This window comes from Pan troglodytes, chromosome X (assembly GCF_028858775.2).
Source record: "Pan troglodytes isolate AG18354 chromosome X, NHGRI_mPanTro3-v2.0_pri, whole genome shotgun sequence".
Classification (NCBI taxonomy): Eukaryota; Metazoa; Chordata; class Mammalia; order Primates; family Hominidae; genus Pan; species Pan troglodytes.
Genome location: NC_072421.2, coordinates 132,623,046 through 132,640,418, shown reverse-complemented (window position 1 = coordinate 132,640,418; position 17,373 = coordinate 132,623,046). Strand labels below are relative to the sequence as shown.

The 17,373-nt window shown below is 39.6% G+C and overlaps 1 protein-coding gene across 1 annotated transcript; it reads left to right on the top strand.

The window, feature by feature from the left end:
* Nucleotides 1-220: 220 nt before the first annotated feature.
* CT55 (cancer/testis antigen 55) lies at nucleotides 221-17,142 on the top strand. The gene is made up of 6 exons (XM_009439671.4): nucleotides 221-2,630; nucleotides 3,931-4,115; nucleotides 13,137-13,281; nucleotides 15,372-15,484; nucleotides 16,180-16,367; nucleotides 16,655-17,142. The coding sequence occupies exons 1-6, from the start codon at nucleotides 2,537-2,539 to the stop codon at nucleotides 16,722-16,724; spliced, it is 795 nt and encodes a 264-aa protein (XP_009437946.3). The 5' UTR covers nucleotides 221-2,536; the 3' UTR covers nucleotides 16,725-17,142.
* The last annotated feature ends 231 nt before the right edge of the window (nucleotides 17,143-17,373 follow it).

Below are 17,373 nucleotides of genomic sequence, written 5' to 3'. Positions count from 1 at the left end.
TGATTCTTGAAATAGCATTTGCTGTGGGCGACAGGATGCAGAAGAATGGGACTGAAGGGGAAATGAGGCCAAGGAAGCTTATTTATCTATGTACATTTTTAAGATGGGAGTTATTTGTGAAGTTTTTAAGATGGGTGATTCTTGTGTATGTTTGTATGTTATTCCTTTGCAGGCAAAGATTAAAAAAAAAAAGATTGTTGATGCAGGATGAAGAGAGGCAATAGCAATAGAAGCAACATCCTCAGAGAAAATGTGTCAAGAGAATGGTTCCATGTGCTCAGTGGAGTGTCAGCCCTGGCCAGGGGCTGCGATGTCCTTCCATTGTTACAAGAAAGAAGGAAGACAAAGCCAGGATGGGTGCCAGGAGTTTCACAGAGGGGCTCCTGTTTCATGGCCTGTGTTTTCTCAGAGAAATAAGAGGAAATGTGTGCTTACCTGTGTGTCCTAATTTTTCATTGATAATCATAGAATATTGGAGTAATCAAAATTTACAAGAGCAGTTGCTGTGGGTTGAATTTTGCCCTGAAAGAGATATGCTCAGGTTCTGAGCTCCAGTACCTGTGAATGTGACTTTATTTTGAATAGGGTCTTTGCAAAAAAATAAAAAATAAAAAAATAAAGTTAAGATGAGGTCCTACAGGATTGGGATTAGTCATATACCCTTAATCCAGTGAGTGGTGTCCTTACAAGAAGAGGTATATTGGACACACAAACAGATGGAGAAGAGCACCATGATATGAAGGAGGAAGAGATTGGAGTGATGCATCTACAACCGAAGGAAGCCAACCGATGACTACTGGCAACCTGCGGAATCTTGGAATAAACTCTCCCTCAGAGCTTGCCAGAAAGAACCAACCTCACGAAAACCTTGATTTCAGACTCATAGCCTGCAGAACTGCAGAAGAATAAATTTCTGTTGTTTAAAGCCACGCAGTCGTAGTAATGTGTTGTGGCCTCCCTAGGAAATTAACACAGTTGTGTTACATTTTGAGACATAGATAGCCCTCAACCGATCCTGTTAACCAGATGATAATCTTCAGCAATGCTCTTACCTGTTCTCACAGTAGGAGAGGAAAGACAAACAGGTTTCATCCACAGTGCCCATGGATTGCATCAGAATCATCCAAACTGTTCTCCTTGCTTCCTGCTCTGACCTCTTCCAGCCTGTTCACAACCAAGCACCTGGAGTGATCCCTGGAGGCTCCAAATCCTTCAGGGACTTTATGTGTCATGGACAATAAAAGCCAAAGGACTTCCAGTGCCCCGCTATCCCACATGCAGCCTGAACCTCTATTATCTCTCTTACCATACTTCCCACTCTTCTAGCTATTCACTGCCTCTGCTCTAATCACTGCTTTTCTTTGAATACATCACGCACAGTCTTGCTGTATGGTCTTTGCACAAACTGTGCCCTCCGTCTGAACGGCTCCCCCAAAAATAGCTGCCTGGCTAACTCCAACATCTTTCTCAACTATTGCTTTCCAATGAGGGCTACTCTGACCATGCTATTGTAAAGTGCAATCCAATACCCCATGCCCAGCACTGTGGATCTCCCTTGTCCTGCTATATTTTTCCATGGCATTTATTGCCTTCTAACATACCATATATTTTATTATGTGATGTTTAGTGTCACCCTTTTGTCATCCTGTGAAAAATCTACCCTCACAGGGTGAAGATTCTTGACTCTTTCATTCATTAACAAATTTTAGGAACACAGAACAGTGTCTGGTTCACAGTTAGTGCCCTACAAGTTTTGCTGAATGAATGAATAAGGGTAATGTGTGTATCAGAGTAATGTAAGCATAACCAGGTAAGCGATGAGTACATGGTAGCAATGATCATAAAAGGATTCTATTATAAATTATCACTGGACTAAAAATGGGAGTCCTAGTACACAAGACACGTACTTGCCATCACTAAAACATTGCCTACCCACATGATGCCCTCTCTCCACAAAATTGATCCCTGGTGAGGAGTAACTATTGACCGCCCACTGAGTGGTGACTCCTTATGCTAAGCACCACGAATACAAGGGCAGGAGCAGGATTTTTGGTTGCACAGCCGGTGTTTCAGGCACCCATCCTCCCAGGGAACCCAAGAGAAGAGCCCTGTATCTCCTTAGTAAATGCAGAACCCAAGCTCCCAAGCCATTTTCCCCAGGCCATCCTAATGGCTCCCTCAGCCTTGATGGGAGAAGCCACGATGTTCCCACCCATCACCTTTTAGTAGCCACAGGAACCTGCCCACCCACCCACTGCATGCCCATTGGTTGGACAGTGGTAGAGGTGGGCCCTGACGAGCGCATGCTCAGAGGGAGAAGTCAGCGGAGAACCTGGGAGCTCCTTTGGAGGCTGCGGTGTCCCTGACTCTCCTGAGGGGGGCTCACTAACGGGTGGGTCCCATGCCACAGTGTCTGAGGAGAAGCAGGAAGTGAGTCCCTGAGGAGACGCCGTGACCTGAGGGCTTCCCTTACTGAGGAGGCCTCGTGCTTCATCTGCCACAAGCGGTGCCCAGGCCGGTGGTGACAACTGGGACGATGCTCAGGCTTCTGAGACTTGCTTTGGCCTTCTACGGGAGGACGGCCGACCCTGCAGAGCGACAGGGCCCACAGCAGCAGCGCCTCCCACAAGGTATTCCTCTGTGTGTCCCCTTGTCCCCCACCCCAGAAGCCTCCCAATAGGGGTTCTCCTCACCCCTGGAATGAGGCTGTTGTAACTCGGGTGGGTACTGCACGTGACGGTGGCTCCATCTTGTGCGTGCATGGGGAGGCAACCCGAGGCAACCCGAGTCCTCAACAATTCCCTGAGAACCAACCCCCAAACTCTCCTGTCCATCTAAAGCGGGAAGGTGTTGACAGAGAAGACCTTGGGGTCTGTACCGCCTGTGCTTTTCCCCCACGTGGTCGCACAGCACATGCCTATTTATATTCCCAGTAGGCGAGAAACTCCCTAATTTGCGAGTTAATTTAGGCTTGTATCCCAAACGGGAATGTAATTTGAAGCCAAGTTGATGCCTCATACTTATTTGATCCCAAAGGAAGGCAGAGAACCCCTGCCGGCGACTGCTGAGGTTTGATCCCTAAGTATTGCTGATCAGCTAGGCTTGTGCAGAATAAAAAAAAAAAAGAAGAAGAAGAAGGAGAAATAAAGAAAACCATTCAGATGCTGTTTTGGGCTAGCCTTCAATCTCCAGATATCTTTTAGTACTTTGTCTGCTGAGATGGTTAAGTATCTATAGAAGGTGCTACTCATCATGTTGGTGATAATGATGAAGGAATATAATAGGAGCAGAAGCTTAAAGACTCTTATATGTAGAAATGCTAACAGGTAACATTTACACACTCTTGTGCAAGGCACTCAGAGCTCTCGACAGTTGATGTGCATGTGTCAGTTAATATTCATAAGCTGGGCGCGGTGGCTCACACCTGTAATCCCAGCTCTTTGGGAGTTCCAGGTAGGTGGATCACTTGAGGCCAGGAGCTGGAGACCAGCCTGGGCAACATGGCAAAACCCCGTCTCTATTAACAATTCAAAAATTAGCTGGGTGTGACGGTACACACCTGTAGTCCCAGCTACTGGGGAGGCTGAGACATGAGAACCGCCTGAACCCAGGAGGCAGAGGTTGCCGCTAGCCCAGATTGCGCCACTGCATTCCAGCCCCGGCGACAGAGCCAGACTCTGCTCAAAAAATTAAAAAAGAATTAAAAATTAAAAATTTTAAATTTTAATAAATTTTTAAAAATATTTTAAAAACCTACAACAACCCTATTAGGCGAAATTGTGATTGTTGTGTATTGACAGATGAAAACAAGGTCAGAGACGTTATAAAACGTCTCTGCCCAGGGTTATGCAGATGGTGAGTGTAAGACTTACTTGTAGTAGGTGTTTGCATTTGAGGCTAATAATGTGACCTTGTTTCTTTATCTTGTAGGTGACACCCAGTTGACAACTGTGCAGGGAGTTGTCACAAGTTTCTGTGGTGATTATGGCGTGATTGATGAGTCGATCTACTTCAGTAGTGATGTTGTGACTGGCAACGTGCCTCTAAAAGTTGGACAAAAAGTTAATGTGGTTGTGGAAGAAGATAAACCACTTTATGGATTGAGAGCAATCAAGGTGAGATGTGCATGAGTTTGGGAATTGTGTCTTATCCCAGTGGGCTTTCTTTCTCCATCTTTCTTTTCTTGAATTAATCCGACATCTCTACTGTGATCCGTAGAGTGGATGTAGACTGCAATTTGAAGCCCCCCTCCTCTGAAGCTGTAGCTTCTTCTGTTGTAATATTTGTAGTAATTTGTGCTGTAAAACATAAAAGCTTACTTATCTATTATTCTAGTCTTTAAACAATATGAGTAACAATAATAATTATTGAACTCTTTATAATCTTACAACTTCCCTTATCAGGTAAAAAAACATTTTCTGTAGTGTGCATTCAAAACAGTGGAATTTCTATGTCAAGCCATGTGCATTGTAAATATTTTAAAAAGAGCTTCATGGAATTCACCAACCACAAAACTCTCTTAAGGGTACAATTCAATAACATTTGCAGATTTACGGAGTCCTGGCAACATCACCTGAGTCCAGATATTTGCCCATTCAGTGGCTATTATGAAATTATTCTTTAGCTCTATTGTACTAATTGATTCTCTCAGCAATAGGAGGTGAGACTGCCCATCTGCCCATATAGGCAAGGACAACAATACTATCGATCTGAAATCTTTGCACATATGAGAAAGGAAAAGCAGTCTCATCATTCATTTGGAATTATTAAGGGTCTTCATGAGATTACAGTAAGTTTTCTTTCTTAGACCTACTGATACAATAGGGATATTTACGGCTATCTCTATGGTAGGAAAATTAGATTTGTAATAGGAAAGTTTGTGTATGAAGCCCTTGTAGTATTTCGTCTGATACCATCTTTTTCCTTTGCTTTATGTCTTTCATTCTTTTACAGCATTATTGAGATATAAGTCACGTGACTATACAATTGGCCCACTTAGAGGGAACAATCTAGTGGTTTTTAATTTGTTCACAGAGTTATGCAATCATCACCACAATCAACTTTAGAACATTTTCATTACTCAAAAGGAAACTCTTCGTGCTCCCCCAACTGTCCCCTCCCCCAACAACATCCAGCTCCAGGAAATCACTTATCCACTTTCTGTTTGTATATATTCTGGACAGTTAAAAAAGGTTCCTTCTATACAACTGTAATTATATGTTCTTTCACCAACATCTTCTCATTCCTCCGTCCACCCTAACAACACAAGCGTCTGGTAACCACCATTCTACTCTACACTGCTATGAGATCCACTTTTTTATCTTCTGCATGTGAATGTGACCGTGCAGTATTTGTCTTTGTGTGACTGGCTTATCTCACTTACATATCATTCTCCAGGTTCATCCAGGTTATTTCAAACGGCAATATTCTGTTCTGTTTTATGGCTGAATAGCATTCCCTTGTGTATTTATACCACATTTCCTTTATACACTCATCCGTAGATGGACACTTAGATTGCTTTCGTTTCATAGCTGTTGTGAATAGGGCTGCAACAAACATGGAAGTGCTGACATCTCTTTGACACACTGATGACACTCTCTTTGGATACATGCTCAGTAGTGGAATTCATGGATAGTGTGAAAGTTCCATTGTTAAAATATTGGGGAATGTCCATACTGTTTTCCACGGTGGCTGTAACAATTTACATCCCACCAACCGTGCATAAAGGTTCCAATTTCTCCACATCCTTGCCAACACTTGTTATATCTTGTCTTTTTAATGTTAGCCATTCTAACATGCGTGACTCGGTATCTCTGTGGTTCTGATATGCATTACCCTGATGATTAGAGAAGGTGAGTGTTTTTTCACATGCCTGTTAGCCATTTGTATGTCTCCTTTTGAGAAATGTCTATTCAGGTCTTTTGCTCATTTTTAATAGGATTATTTGTTTTCTTGCTATTGTGTTGTTGGAGTTACATTTTGGAAACTGACCCCTTACTAGATACATAGATTGTCAATGTTTTCTCCTATCGCATAGATTGTCTCTCCACTCTTTGATTGTTTCCTCTGTGGTGCAGAAGCTTTTTAGTTCAATGTAATCCCATTTGTGTATTTTTCCTTTTGTTGCCTTTGCTTTTGAGGTCCTGTTTTTAAAATATCGTTGCCCAGAACAATGTCATGGAGCTTTCCCCCTATGTCTCCTTCTAGTAGTTTCACAGCTTTGGGTCTTCATTTTAAAGCTTTAAATCATTTTGAGTTGATTTATATACACGCTGAGAGATAAGGGTGGAAATTCATTTTTCTCAAATGAATATCCAGTTATTTTCAACATCATTTATTGAAGAGACTGTACTTTCTCAACATCGTGTGTTCTCGGGCCTTTTGTCAAAAATTAGTTGACTGTAAATGCACAGATTTAATTCCGGGCTCTGTATTCTGCTCCATTGGTTGATGTGTCCGTTTTTATACAGGTACTGTGCTGTTATGCTTACTATAGCTTTGTCATATGTTTTGACATCAAGTAGTGTGATGCCTCCAGCTTTGTTCCTTGTATTCCAGACTGCTTCAGCTGTCTGGAATCTTTCATGGTTCCATACAAATTTTAGGAGTATTTCTTCTATTTCCAAGAAGAATGTCATTGGTATTTTCATAGCAGTTGCATTGAATCTATAGATTGCTTTAGGTTATGGACATTTTAACAATATTTATTCTTCCTGTTCATGAACACATGATATATTTCCATTCATTCCTGCCTCCTTCAGTTTGCTTCGTCAATGGTTTATAGTTTTCAGTGTTGGAATCCTTCACCTCCTTGGTTAAATTTATTCCTATTTTAATGTTTCTGAAGGTGTTGTAAATGGGATTGTTTCTTGATATCTTTTCCAGATAGTTCCCTATTGGTGTATAGAGATACTACTGATTCTTGTATGTTGGTTGTGTCTCATGCCACTTTCCTGAATTTGTTTATTAGACCTAGTAGCTGTTTGGTGGTGTCTTCAGGGTTATTTATAAGTAAGAGCTTCCTGTCTGCAAACAGGGCCAATCTAAATTCTTCCTTTTGAATTAAGTGCCTTTTGTTTCTTCTTGCCTAATTTCTCTGGTTAGCACTTCCAGAACTATGTGCGATAGAAAGGGCAAAAGTGGGCATTTCTGTCCTGTTCCAGGTCTTAGAGGAAAAGCCTGCAACACTTCCCCATTCAGTATGATGTTATCTGTGGGTTTATCATATATGACCTTTATTGTGTTGAGGTGCACTCCTCTTATACCTAATTTGTGGAGTTTTTAGTCACGAAGAGGTGTGGAATTCAATCAAATGCTTTTCCTGCTGAAATTGGAATGATCCTATGGCTTTGTTCCTTCATTCTTTTCACGTGATATAGCACATTTATTGATTTGTGTATGTTGAAACTTCCCTGCATCCCAGGGATGAAGTCCTCTAGAACATGGTGAATGATTTTTTTAATGTGCTGTGGAAATTGCTTTACTAATACTTTGTTAAAGATTTTGCAACTGTGTTGATCAGGAATTTTGGCATGTAGTTTTTTTTGGTTTTCTCTTCTTTCTGTTTCCTCATCTGGGTTTTCTACCAGGGTAATGCGTTGTGACAGAATGAGTTCGGAAGTGTTCCTCTCTTGTCCGTTTTTTTTTTTTTTTTTTTTGAATAGGTTTAAAAGTATAGCTATTAATTATTCTTCTTTATGTATAAATTTGGTAGTATTAGGAAGGGAAGTCATTCTGTCTTGGACTCTTCACTGATGGGGGATTTTTTATTACTGAATCACTTTCCTTACTCATTAATGGTCTGTTCAGATTTTCCATTTCTTCACCATTACATCTCGGTAGGTTGTATGTGTCCAGGAATGTAGCCATTTCTTCTAGCTTGTCCTATTTGTAGGCAGATGATTGTTCATAATCTTCCTTATGATACATTTTGTTTTGGTGATGTCATTTGTGCTGTGTCCTTTTTCATCTTTGATTTTAGTTATTTGAATCTTCTCTCTTTTTTCCTTAGTCTAGCTAAAGTTTTGTTGATTTGCTTTACCTCTTCAAGAAACCAAGTCATTGTTTCATTGATATTTGTATTGTTCTTCTCATTTCTATTCATTTATTTCTGCTCTGACCTTTATGATTTCTGTCTTAATTTTGCATTGCATTTTTTTCTTGTTTTTCTAGTTCCCCAAGGTGCAGTGTGAGGTTGTTTATTTAAGATGTATCTTTTCTTTTGAGGTAGGTTTTATTGATGTAAACTTCACTTTTAGAATTGCTTTTGCTGTATTTCATGGGTTTTTGTATGTTGTGCCTTCATTTTGCTTCAACTCAAGAAATGTTTACACTTTGCTTCTAATTTCTTCATTGACCCATTGGTTATTTAGGAGCATGTTGTTTAATTTCCATCCACTTCTAAAGTTTCCAAAGTTCCTACTTTTATTGATTTCTAATACTTTACCGTTGTGATTAGAGAACTGATTTGATGTTATTTCAAATTCCTCTAATTTGCTAGTACCTGTTTTATGACCTGCCCCATAATCTATCCTCGAGAATGTTCCACATGCAGTTGGAAAGAATATGTGTTTTGGAGTATTTGGATGGAATGTTCTGTAAATGACTGTCAGGTCCATTTGGTCCGGAGTGCAGATAAATCCCACTTTTTGTGGGGTCAATGTTCTGTCGGGACAATCTGTTCATTGCTGCAAGTTGGGTGTTGAAGTCCCCTACTATTACTGCATTGCACTCTATCTCACCATTTATACCTTAATGTCTGCTTCATATATTTAGGTGCTGCTATGTTGGGTGCATATTTTTGGAAATCATTATATGCTCTTGATGAATTGACCCCTTCATCATTATATAATGATCTTGGTCTCTTTTTACAGTTTGTGATTTAAACTCTATTTTATTTGAAATCAGTTTAGCAGCTCCTGCTCTCTTTTGGTTTCCCTTTACATGGAAGAATATCTTTTTTCATGTCTTCACTTTCAGTTTACGAATGTCCTTTAAGGAGAAGTGCGTCTCTCATAGGTTTGATTGTTTTTGTTGTTGCTTTTTAAATGTATTCAGCTACTCTGTGCATTTTAATTGGGGGATGTCATCCATTCCTATCAAGGTAATTATTGATAGGTAAGGATTTATTGTGGTCATTTAGATAATTTTTTTCTATCTATTTTGTAGGTAATTTCTTCCTTTCTTTCTCTTTTACTGTTTTCATTGATGGATAAGAGATTTTTCTCTATTAGTATGTTTTGTGGTTTTGTTTGTATTTGTTTTAGTGTGTCTATTACAGGATGTTTTTCTTTGTGGATAGCATGAGGCTTACGGAAACATAATCACGGCAGTTTATTTTACTGATAACATAACTTTGATCACAAAATACAAACACTCTACTATTTAACTCCACCCTGGGATTTTGAGTTTTCTATTTCACACTTTACAATTTTTTATATTTTGTATCCCTTAACAAATTATTGTACTTATTTTATTTTTACTAGTTCAGTTCTTTAACCTTTACATGAAAGATATAAGTGATCTGGAAACCACCATTACCTTATTAGAGTATTCTGAATTTGTGTAGTTACCTTTACTGGTGAGTTTTATACCTTCAGATGTTTTTGCATTACTCATTAGCGTCCCTTACGTCAGTTGGAAGAACTCTCCCTAGCATTTCTTGTAAGACAGTTGTGGTGGTGAGGAAATTTCTCAGCTGTGATTTCTCTGTAAAAGTCTTTATCTCCCCTTCACTGCTGGGTACATTATTCTTGGTTAGAGATTTTTTTCCTTGTGTTCCTAAAGTATACTATACTACTCTCTCCTGGCCTACTATGCTTCTGCTGAGAAGTCTTCTGGTAGGCATATTGGAACTGCCTTATATGTGATTTGCTTCTTTCCTCTTACCGCTCTCAGGATTCTTTCTTTATTTTTCATCTTTGACAGTCTGATTTTAATATGTCATGGGGTAATCTTATTTGGATTGTATCTGAATGCAGAACTTTGGTCTTCCAGTACCTAGACATTTGTAACTTTCTCTGGGTTTGGATGGCTCTCCATTATTATTTTTTAAATAATCTTTCTACCTCTTTTTCACTCCTCCCTCTTGAATGTGAATGACTCATACTATTGCTCTTCTGATATTGTCCCAGAAATCTAGTTTTTTTTCACTCCGTGTCCTTCCTTTTAATTTTGCCTTCTCTGACTGTATATTTTCAATGAACCTGTCTCCAAGTTTACAGATTCTTTCTTTTGCTCGATCAATTCTTCTTTGGATGTTCTCTATCGTGTACTTCCTTCACTGTATTTTTCAACTTCTGGATTTGCTTGGTTTTTAACAATTCTTTCAATCTTTCTTGCAAATTACTCTGATAAATCCTGAATCATTTCTCTGTAATTGTTTTCAAGGTTCACAGAGCATGTGGAAAATAAATATTTTGAATTATTTGTTAAACAACTCATATATTCCTGTCTCTCTAGGGTCAATTGCTAGCACCTTGTTTTGTCAGTTTGGTGATGTCATGTTTTCCTTATTGTGTTTGATCTTTGTGGTAATGTGTTTATATCTGCGTATTGAAGAAGTAGGTATCCATTTCGGTCTTTGCAGTCTAGCTTTTAGGGGACATCCTTTAGCAGTAAGCCTGTCCAGAAACTCTATATAGGTCTCTTTTGGTCCTTATGCTTGGGAACACTACAGCTATTGAAGCACTAGGGGGATGCCTATTCACAGGGACACAGCGGCAGATGCTAGGATGGCTGGGATTCCCTTAGCTATTGAGGCTGGTCCCTTGTGAGACTGGAATCCAAGCCTCCATTCACTGAGAACTCCCTGTTGCTGTAGATTATTCTGAGCATAAGGCCACTGGAATCACTAGGGAGAGATGTGGGCCAGATATTGAGTTTGTTTTGCTGTGGCTGTGGCTTCCTGTCTGGTGCCAGGGTGGGTCTAGAGACTGTTCACAAGTACCATCTGAGAGTCAGGGGCCATGGGCATCTGTCAAGTGGTGGCCTGATATTGGGTTCCTAGGCAATGTCCTATGCTTGCTACTGTCTCTCTCCTCTGGGTGGATGGTATCTCTATTTATGCTTTGCTGTTGAAGGTCGGGGAAGGGGTGATGTGGGTAATGTAAAACTGTCCTTACTACCCTCTTCAGTGCATGTTTTCTTATTTTCATGCTATAACCGGGTACCATGGTCTCTCACCTGGTTTCTTTATGTCAAGTGATGATATTTTCATACAAGGATAGTTTTTCACATTGATGTTTCTGCAGGAGGACAATCACTGGAGAGTCCCATTTCTCCATCTTGCTCCCCTCCTCCTCTATCTGTTTAATTTTTACATACTATAAATATGTCCATCTTGTCCATGTGGCTTCTGGGTTCAGGAAGTATCCTTAGGCTAATTCTAAGACATAATTTACACAAGTATTCACTTAGCTTTTCTTCTGAAAGTCATTCATTTATTTATATCTAAACATACAGCCAGCCTGGGTTTGCTTTTCATGTGCAGGACTGAGAGAAGGATCCACATCTTGTTTCACTACTGGCTACTCAGTTGTCCCTCAACATTAATTGTATAATCCACATTGCCCCTTTTTATTGAAATGCCACTTGTGTCATACAACACATTATCGTAAACATTTGAATCTATTTGTACCAGCTGTTGTGTTGGTCGTCTTTGCAAGGCATAAGAAACAGAGTTGGGAGCCATGAAACATGGGCAAAGCTTTAGTCTGCATATGTCTGTGAGTTGGCGTGGAGTCAAGGAACAGAGAGGTCCGAGGGTGCTGTGGATCATCCACTGGGATACTGACGGAAGTGGTGATAGATATGTGGATGGGAGGCTAATGCCTCATTCCTTCATGACAGTAAGTGAGGGGATAATAAACATCAGATTGGTATTGACAGCTGGAAAGACACCAGTTTAGAAATGAGAATAGCAGCAAACTAGGCTATTTTTAAAACCATGAAAAATTCTTTACAACTCAGTGGCTCAAGTTTCCATCAGAAGTCTCTGCTCAGCAAATTCCAACCCTAGGAGTTTATCCTATAGTTAAGTCAGGCAAGTAGTCCAAATGCTATGACACAAGTGAAATGTCTAATTATGTGAAATTGGGTTAGTAAATTACGGCACATCCATTAATTGGGATTCCCTGTGACTCTTTCCGTCCTCTCTTGTTATTTAAAAACTTTTGTGTTCATTTAATGTGATACTTTAACACTGAATACCATGCTAATTTGCTTTTAAAACAGGCATTTACACATGTATATATATTTGTGCACAGACAAAAACATCAGGATGAGTGTTACTGCCAAAAATGTAGTCCCTGGTGATCTCTTGGTAATGAATTATGGATTATGGGGTAACTCCTTTTTGCTGTCTGCTTATCTGTTTTCTTTCCTACTTTTAGTATAACAAGCTTACACTATTTTTGTAAGTTTTAAGGATTATAAAATAAGGACTATTACACTTCCAACAAGGGAAAAGGTTTGTATGCCTCTCTATTGTAGATAAAGTAAAGCCCTAATTTGACTTGGTTTTTCGAACCTCCCCCAGTTGAGGTTATTGCTCCAACTTTATCTCATGCTTCTGTCTCCTAGGCCTGGATCTCGGATGTTAGGGTTTTGCTCCCTAGGCTCCTAACTTCTGTTGTTTTTTCTCTCTGCCTCCCTGCTCCTTTACCCCGTCTTCTTTCCCAACCCAGCACAAATCTGACTTCCCCTAAACAATGCTTCTATTTTCTCCCTGTCTGAAATGTTCTCCCTCTAGATAATTCACAGAAACCATCTTTGAACTAGTTTTATATCCTTCATCGCAACCTGCTTATGACTATATACCTTTCCACTTTACTGTCATTTCACTGTGAATTTCTGCAGGCGAAGGACGGTATTATTTTAATCTTGGAATCTAATGGTACAAGGACATTAAACTTGGGTATGCAATTAATGTTTTGGGATACATTTCACAATTCTTGAAGCACGCACATGACTTTTACTGTCATCTCAAATCAATGGTCCATTTACCAAGTGAACTATATTCTCCAGTGTTTAGGATGGTTGTTGAAAATATTTTTGAATACAAGTCTTTTAATCATGTAAGTTCCATGTTTAAATTTGTATTGTTTTTGAAGTAAACTCTTTCCTAAATCTTCCAGGTGGATGTTGTGCCTCGCCATCTTTATGGTGCTGGACCCGCAGACTCAGGAACCAGAGTTTTAATTGGATGTGTTACTTCTATAAATGAAGATAATATTTATATTAGTAACAGCATTTATTTTTCCATAGCCATTGTTTCTGAAGGTATGATTTACATTTTGAAATATATGATGTAATTCTTAATTTTTTGAGAGGATTTTAGTCCTGGAACAACTTTTACAGTGTACTTGGCTTCAGTCAATGGCTCTTCAGTGTTAGAGGTAGACTGTTCCAATCGAAATTAAGTACAGTATAGGGGCAAATAGACAGTATTATAAATTGTGTGCTGTTGGTTATTGTGTGTTCATTTGTTCAATGCCCTCAGTAATGCCTGGATATACTATTCATTCATATGAGAATTTAATTTCTAATCAAGAAAACAATCCTACAAGTGCATAGAGACACTATTTTTAATACCCTTCAAAGACTATACTTGCAGGCATCATTTCTGTAGTTGGTTACTAGAGAAGTTTCTGTGACAAGGTAGACTACCAAATTTTAAAAGAATACACTTCAAATGCTTCAAACTTAGGATTGGAGATAGCGCCTTGTGGTTGTCTGTTTGTGTGTGTGTGTGTGTGTGTGTGTGTGTGTTGTTGAATTCTCTTTGTAATCGGCAGATATATTCTAATATTTAGCTTCTACCCAACGATATTTTTTTGTCTGTTTTGTCTACTGCAGCTGTCGTATAGCTTGGGTATAAATGGAGAGATTAGCTCCGCTTCCCCAGGCAGCTTGCTAGTTTGTTTTCTTGGGTGCAAAAGCAGGATTCTGACCTGAATTTTGTTTGACGATGTTGACTCTGTCTGCTTTGTTGAGAAGAGACTATGAGGGGAAGGGTGGAGTCAGGAAATCAGTCAGGAAAACGTTGTAATATTCCTGGTGAGAGATGATGGAGATGTGAATGAAAATGGAGAAGTGGAAAACCTGAGGATTGAGTTGACTCTGGATATATTTTGAAGTGAGAGGAGAACCCAGGAGGTAATGGATTAGATCTTTGTTGTGGAGGGAAAATGAGTCTAAGGTACCTCCAAAGTTTTTGATTTGAGCAGTTGTGAGAGTGGAGTTGCCAGTTTGTGATGTAGACGACTGAGGCAAACAAAAGTTGGTGAATATGGAGAATACCAACAACTCAGCTTTACACACGTTAGATTGGTGTAAGCATATGGATAATTGACCCTGAGGTTGGTTAGAGCTGGAGGCATATACATTTTGGAGTTATAAGCATATAGATATATGTCAAATCCACACAAAAGAAATGTATGTAAATTATCAGAGAGAGAGAGAGAGAGAGAGAGAACAGGTCTAACACAGTGTCTTATGTCATTCTACAGTGTTGGGTCCTAAGGTGAAGAAATGTTTAACTTTGTTGATATCACTAGTTTTCATTGTGGCAATTTACTGTCTCAGTTGCAGTTGGGATTTCCACTTGCTCCAGATTCTTTCACGTAACTTTGTTATCCTGTGACTCACTTTTAACTTATTGCAAACTTCTGTTTGAAACTCGATGGTCTTAACTGTAACCTGTAAGGCACATACTTAAGAGTTCATTAGTTGAACACAACACCAGGGGACATTGATTCATTCTGAAAGTGACAACATTTCCTAGCGGTACTGCTACCACTACTACCAATCAACAGTTATTTGGTGGTTGCTATGCGCCAGCGATGATTCTGTGCGTATCACACATATCAACTAATTCTCAAGGCAGCTGTGTACCATGAAGGCTACTTACTGTGCTTCTCATTTTATAGATGAAGAAATCGAGGCACAGACAGATTAACCACCTTGGCTAAGGTTGCCAACTGAGTGAGTGGCAGTGTCAAGATTCGAAGCCACATAGCCAGGTTCAAACTTGTGCTCTTACCTATATGTTTGACTGCCTCTCACTAAGCAATTGTGAACACTAACAGTTGTTTAGTAAATCCTGTGCTGCTCCCTCATATTGGCTGTGATGCATGCTTCACACTTTCCTCCATTTAAATTTGTTAAATCAGTAGAGGAGAATCAATGCCTAAGGATTATAAACTTCTTTTTGGACTTAGAGATTTGTAGTGTCTGTTTAAATATGCACAAAATGGACTTTAGATTTAGCAGAACTGACTTTAAAGTAGTACACTATCAAATAACATGTGAAATTAAAAGTGACCTAGTTAAGAGATCATGACGCTCACATTTCTCCATGGCTGTTTTAGATTTTGTGCCTTATAAGGGTGACTTGTTAGAAGTTGAATATTCCACTGAGCCAGGCATCTCAAACATCAAGGCAACTTCTGTGAAGCCCATCCGTTGTATTCATACGGAAGAGGTAATTTCTTTCCTGTTGCTCCCGTCAGCAGTTTCTGCTAACTCTTCCTTTGGTGATAATTTACGTGACCAGGATTCTGTTGGGTGTAATGGGAATTCCAGAAAATATGAAGAAATACATTCTTTGCCAACAAAGGAGCCACTTTTCTTATTGAAAAGGCAGAATTTTCCAAAGGAAATAATTAGAAAATTATATAGAACAAGCACATGATTAAGTTCTAAATTGTGCATTTTACTCGATACCCAAATGTTATTAGAATCTTCCGAGGACAGGAGGAAGAAAAACAATCTTTGTGCCAGAAAACTATAGGGAAAGAATGAACGGAGTGTGTTGTGGGACTTGAGCTGACCAGTAGATGCTAAGAATGATTTGGTTATTAAAGCCTGAATATGCACAGGCAATTCAAGGCAACAGAGGGTAATGGACATATTTTGGTAATATTTAGAGCAGGATTTCTCATCAGAGACCCAGGCCTCATTCCCAGAGAGTCCGATTTAATTGGTCTGAGGTGGAGCGTGGACATGGGTATTCTTACAAAGCACCCCTGGTGTTAGCAATGGGCCAACCAGGTTGGAAATCAATGATTTGCATCGAAGTGACCTGCACTCACGCAGGACCCAGGGTGAGGAGGTGCAAAGCTGGTTACAGTGATTATTGGGCTTTTCCATAATCATTTCCATTATTTATACTCACAGGTCTGCATTACTAGCGTACATGGAAGAAATGGGGTGATAGATTATACTATTTTTTTCACCTTGGATTCTGTGAAACTTCCTGATGGATACGTACCTCAAGTAGATGATATCGTCAATGTGGTCGTGGTGGAGAGCATTCAGTTCTGCTTTATTTGGAGAGCGATTTCTATCACCCCAGTGCATACATCGTAATGACAAAGCATTTTTATTCTGTTTATCTTTCCTTTTATGAGCAGTAAAGGGGCTGGTTTAACTGAAAAGGTTAGCTTAGTAAGCCTAAATAGTACTTTATACATGACTTTTCTGGCAAATCTAATTGAGACACTGGCCAGTCCAACTGGACCAGGAACCCAGCTTAGGGAAATAACTTATTAATTAAAAAGCATGCTAAATTAGCTTGCTAGTCACTGGAGGAAAGGAGTTCTTAATTAAAATGAACACTGCCATTAAATTTGAATTCCATATTTCCCATTAGCAGCAGCGGATTCCAGGATGACGGAGGCCTGAGACGGCCCAAAAGGGAACGTCGGAGCCAAAGCATTTAACTGAAAAGTCATCAGGGACAGCATGTTAAAGGCATGATTTAAAGTTACAATTTGACTTCAGTTTTGAGCCCCGTTATGCTGCCTGTACAACCTGTATTGTTCCATAGCCTCTTTCATCTTCTGTCACCCACATAACTTGCAGTGTTTATTGTTTTACTTGTTCCTTCTTCCCCATGCTAGAATGTAAACTCCACAATGGCAGGATGTCTTTTAATCTGTTTTTTTTTTCTTTTTTCTTTCTTTTTTTTCTGTTGTCATTAAAGCATCACCAAGCACTTAGAAGAGTGCCTGGCAGACTCAATGAGCAGATAAAATGTTATTAAGTTCAATGATTGAATGACTGGGCCAGCAATGATACTTACCTGTGGTTCATTCATCACTGGTTCCTTAGGAATAAAATTGTTGAGCAATGCACTAAGACCTCTCTGCTGATTTTTAAACAACACCAACAACCATAGAAAGTCGACTCTGCTGTACATGAGCCTCTGTGAGCCACTTTGTTGCAGGGGTGCAGCTCATGTGAAGTCACGAAGAAACGTACAAACACAGAGACCCTTGAGGGAAGGACAAGCTGCTTACCCACTGGGAAAGGTTATACTAAAATCCCACAAGTAAACTCCAGGAAACTTCATGCTTTCTTCTAATAGAA

Excerpts from the sequence above, each read along its gene's own strand:
- CT55 (XM_009439671.4), top strand. The coding sequence starts at position 2,537 with ATGCTCAGGCTTCTGAGACTTGCTTTGGCCTTCTACGGGAGGACGGCC. Across the intron at positions 4,116-13,136 it reads ATGGATTGAGAGCAATCAAG|GTGGATGTTGTGCCTCGCCA; the intron begins GTGAGATGTGCA and ends TAAATCTTCCAG. Across the intron at positions 16,368-16,654 it reads ATCACCCCAGTGCATACATC|CAGCAGCGGATTCCAGGATG; the intron begins GTAATGACAAAG and ends ATTTCCCATTAG.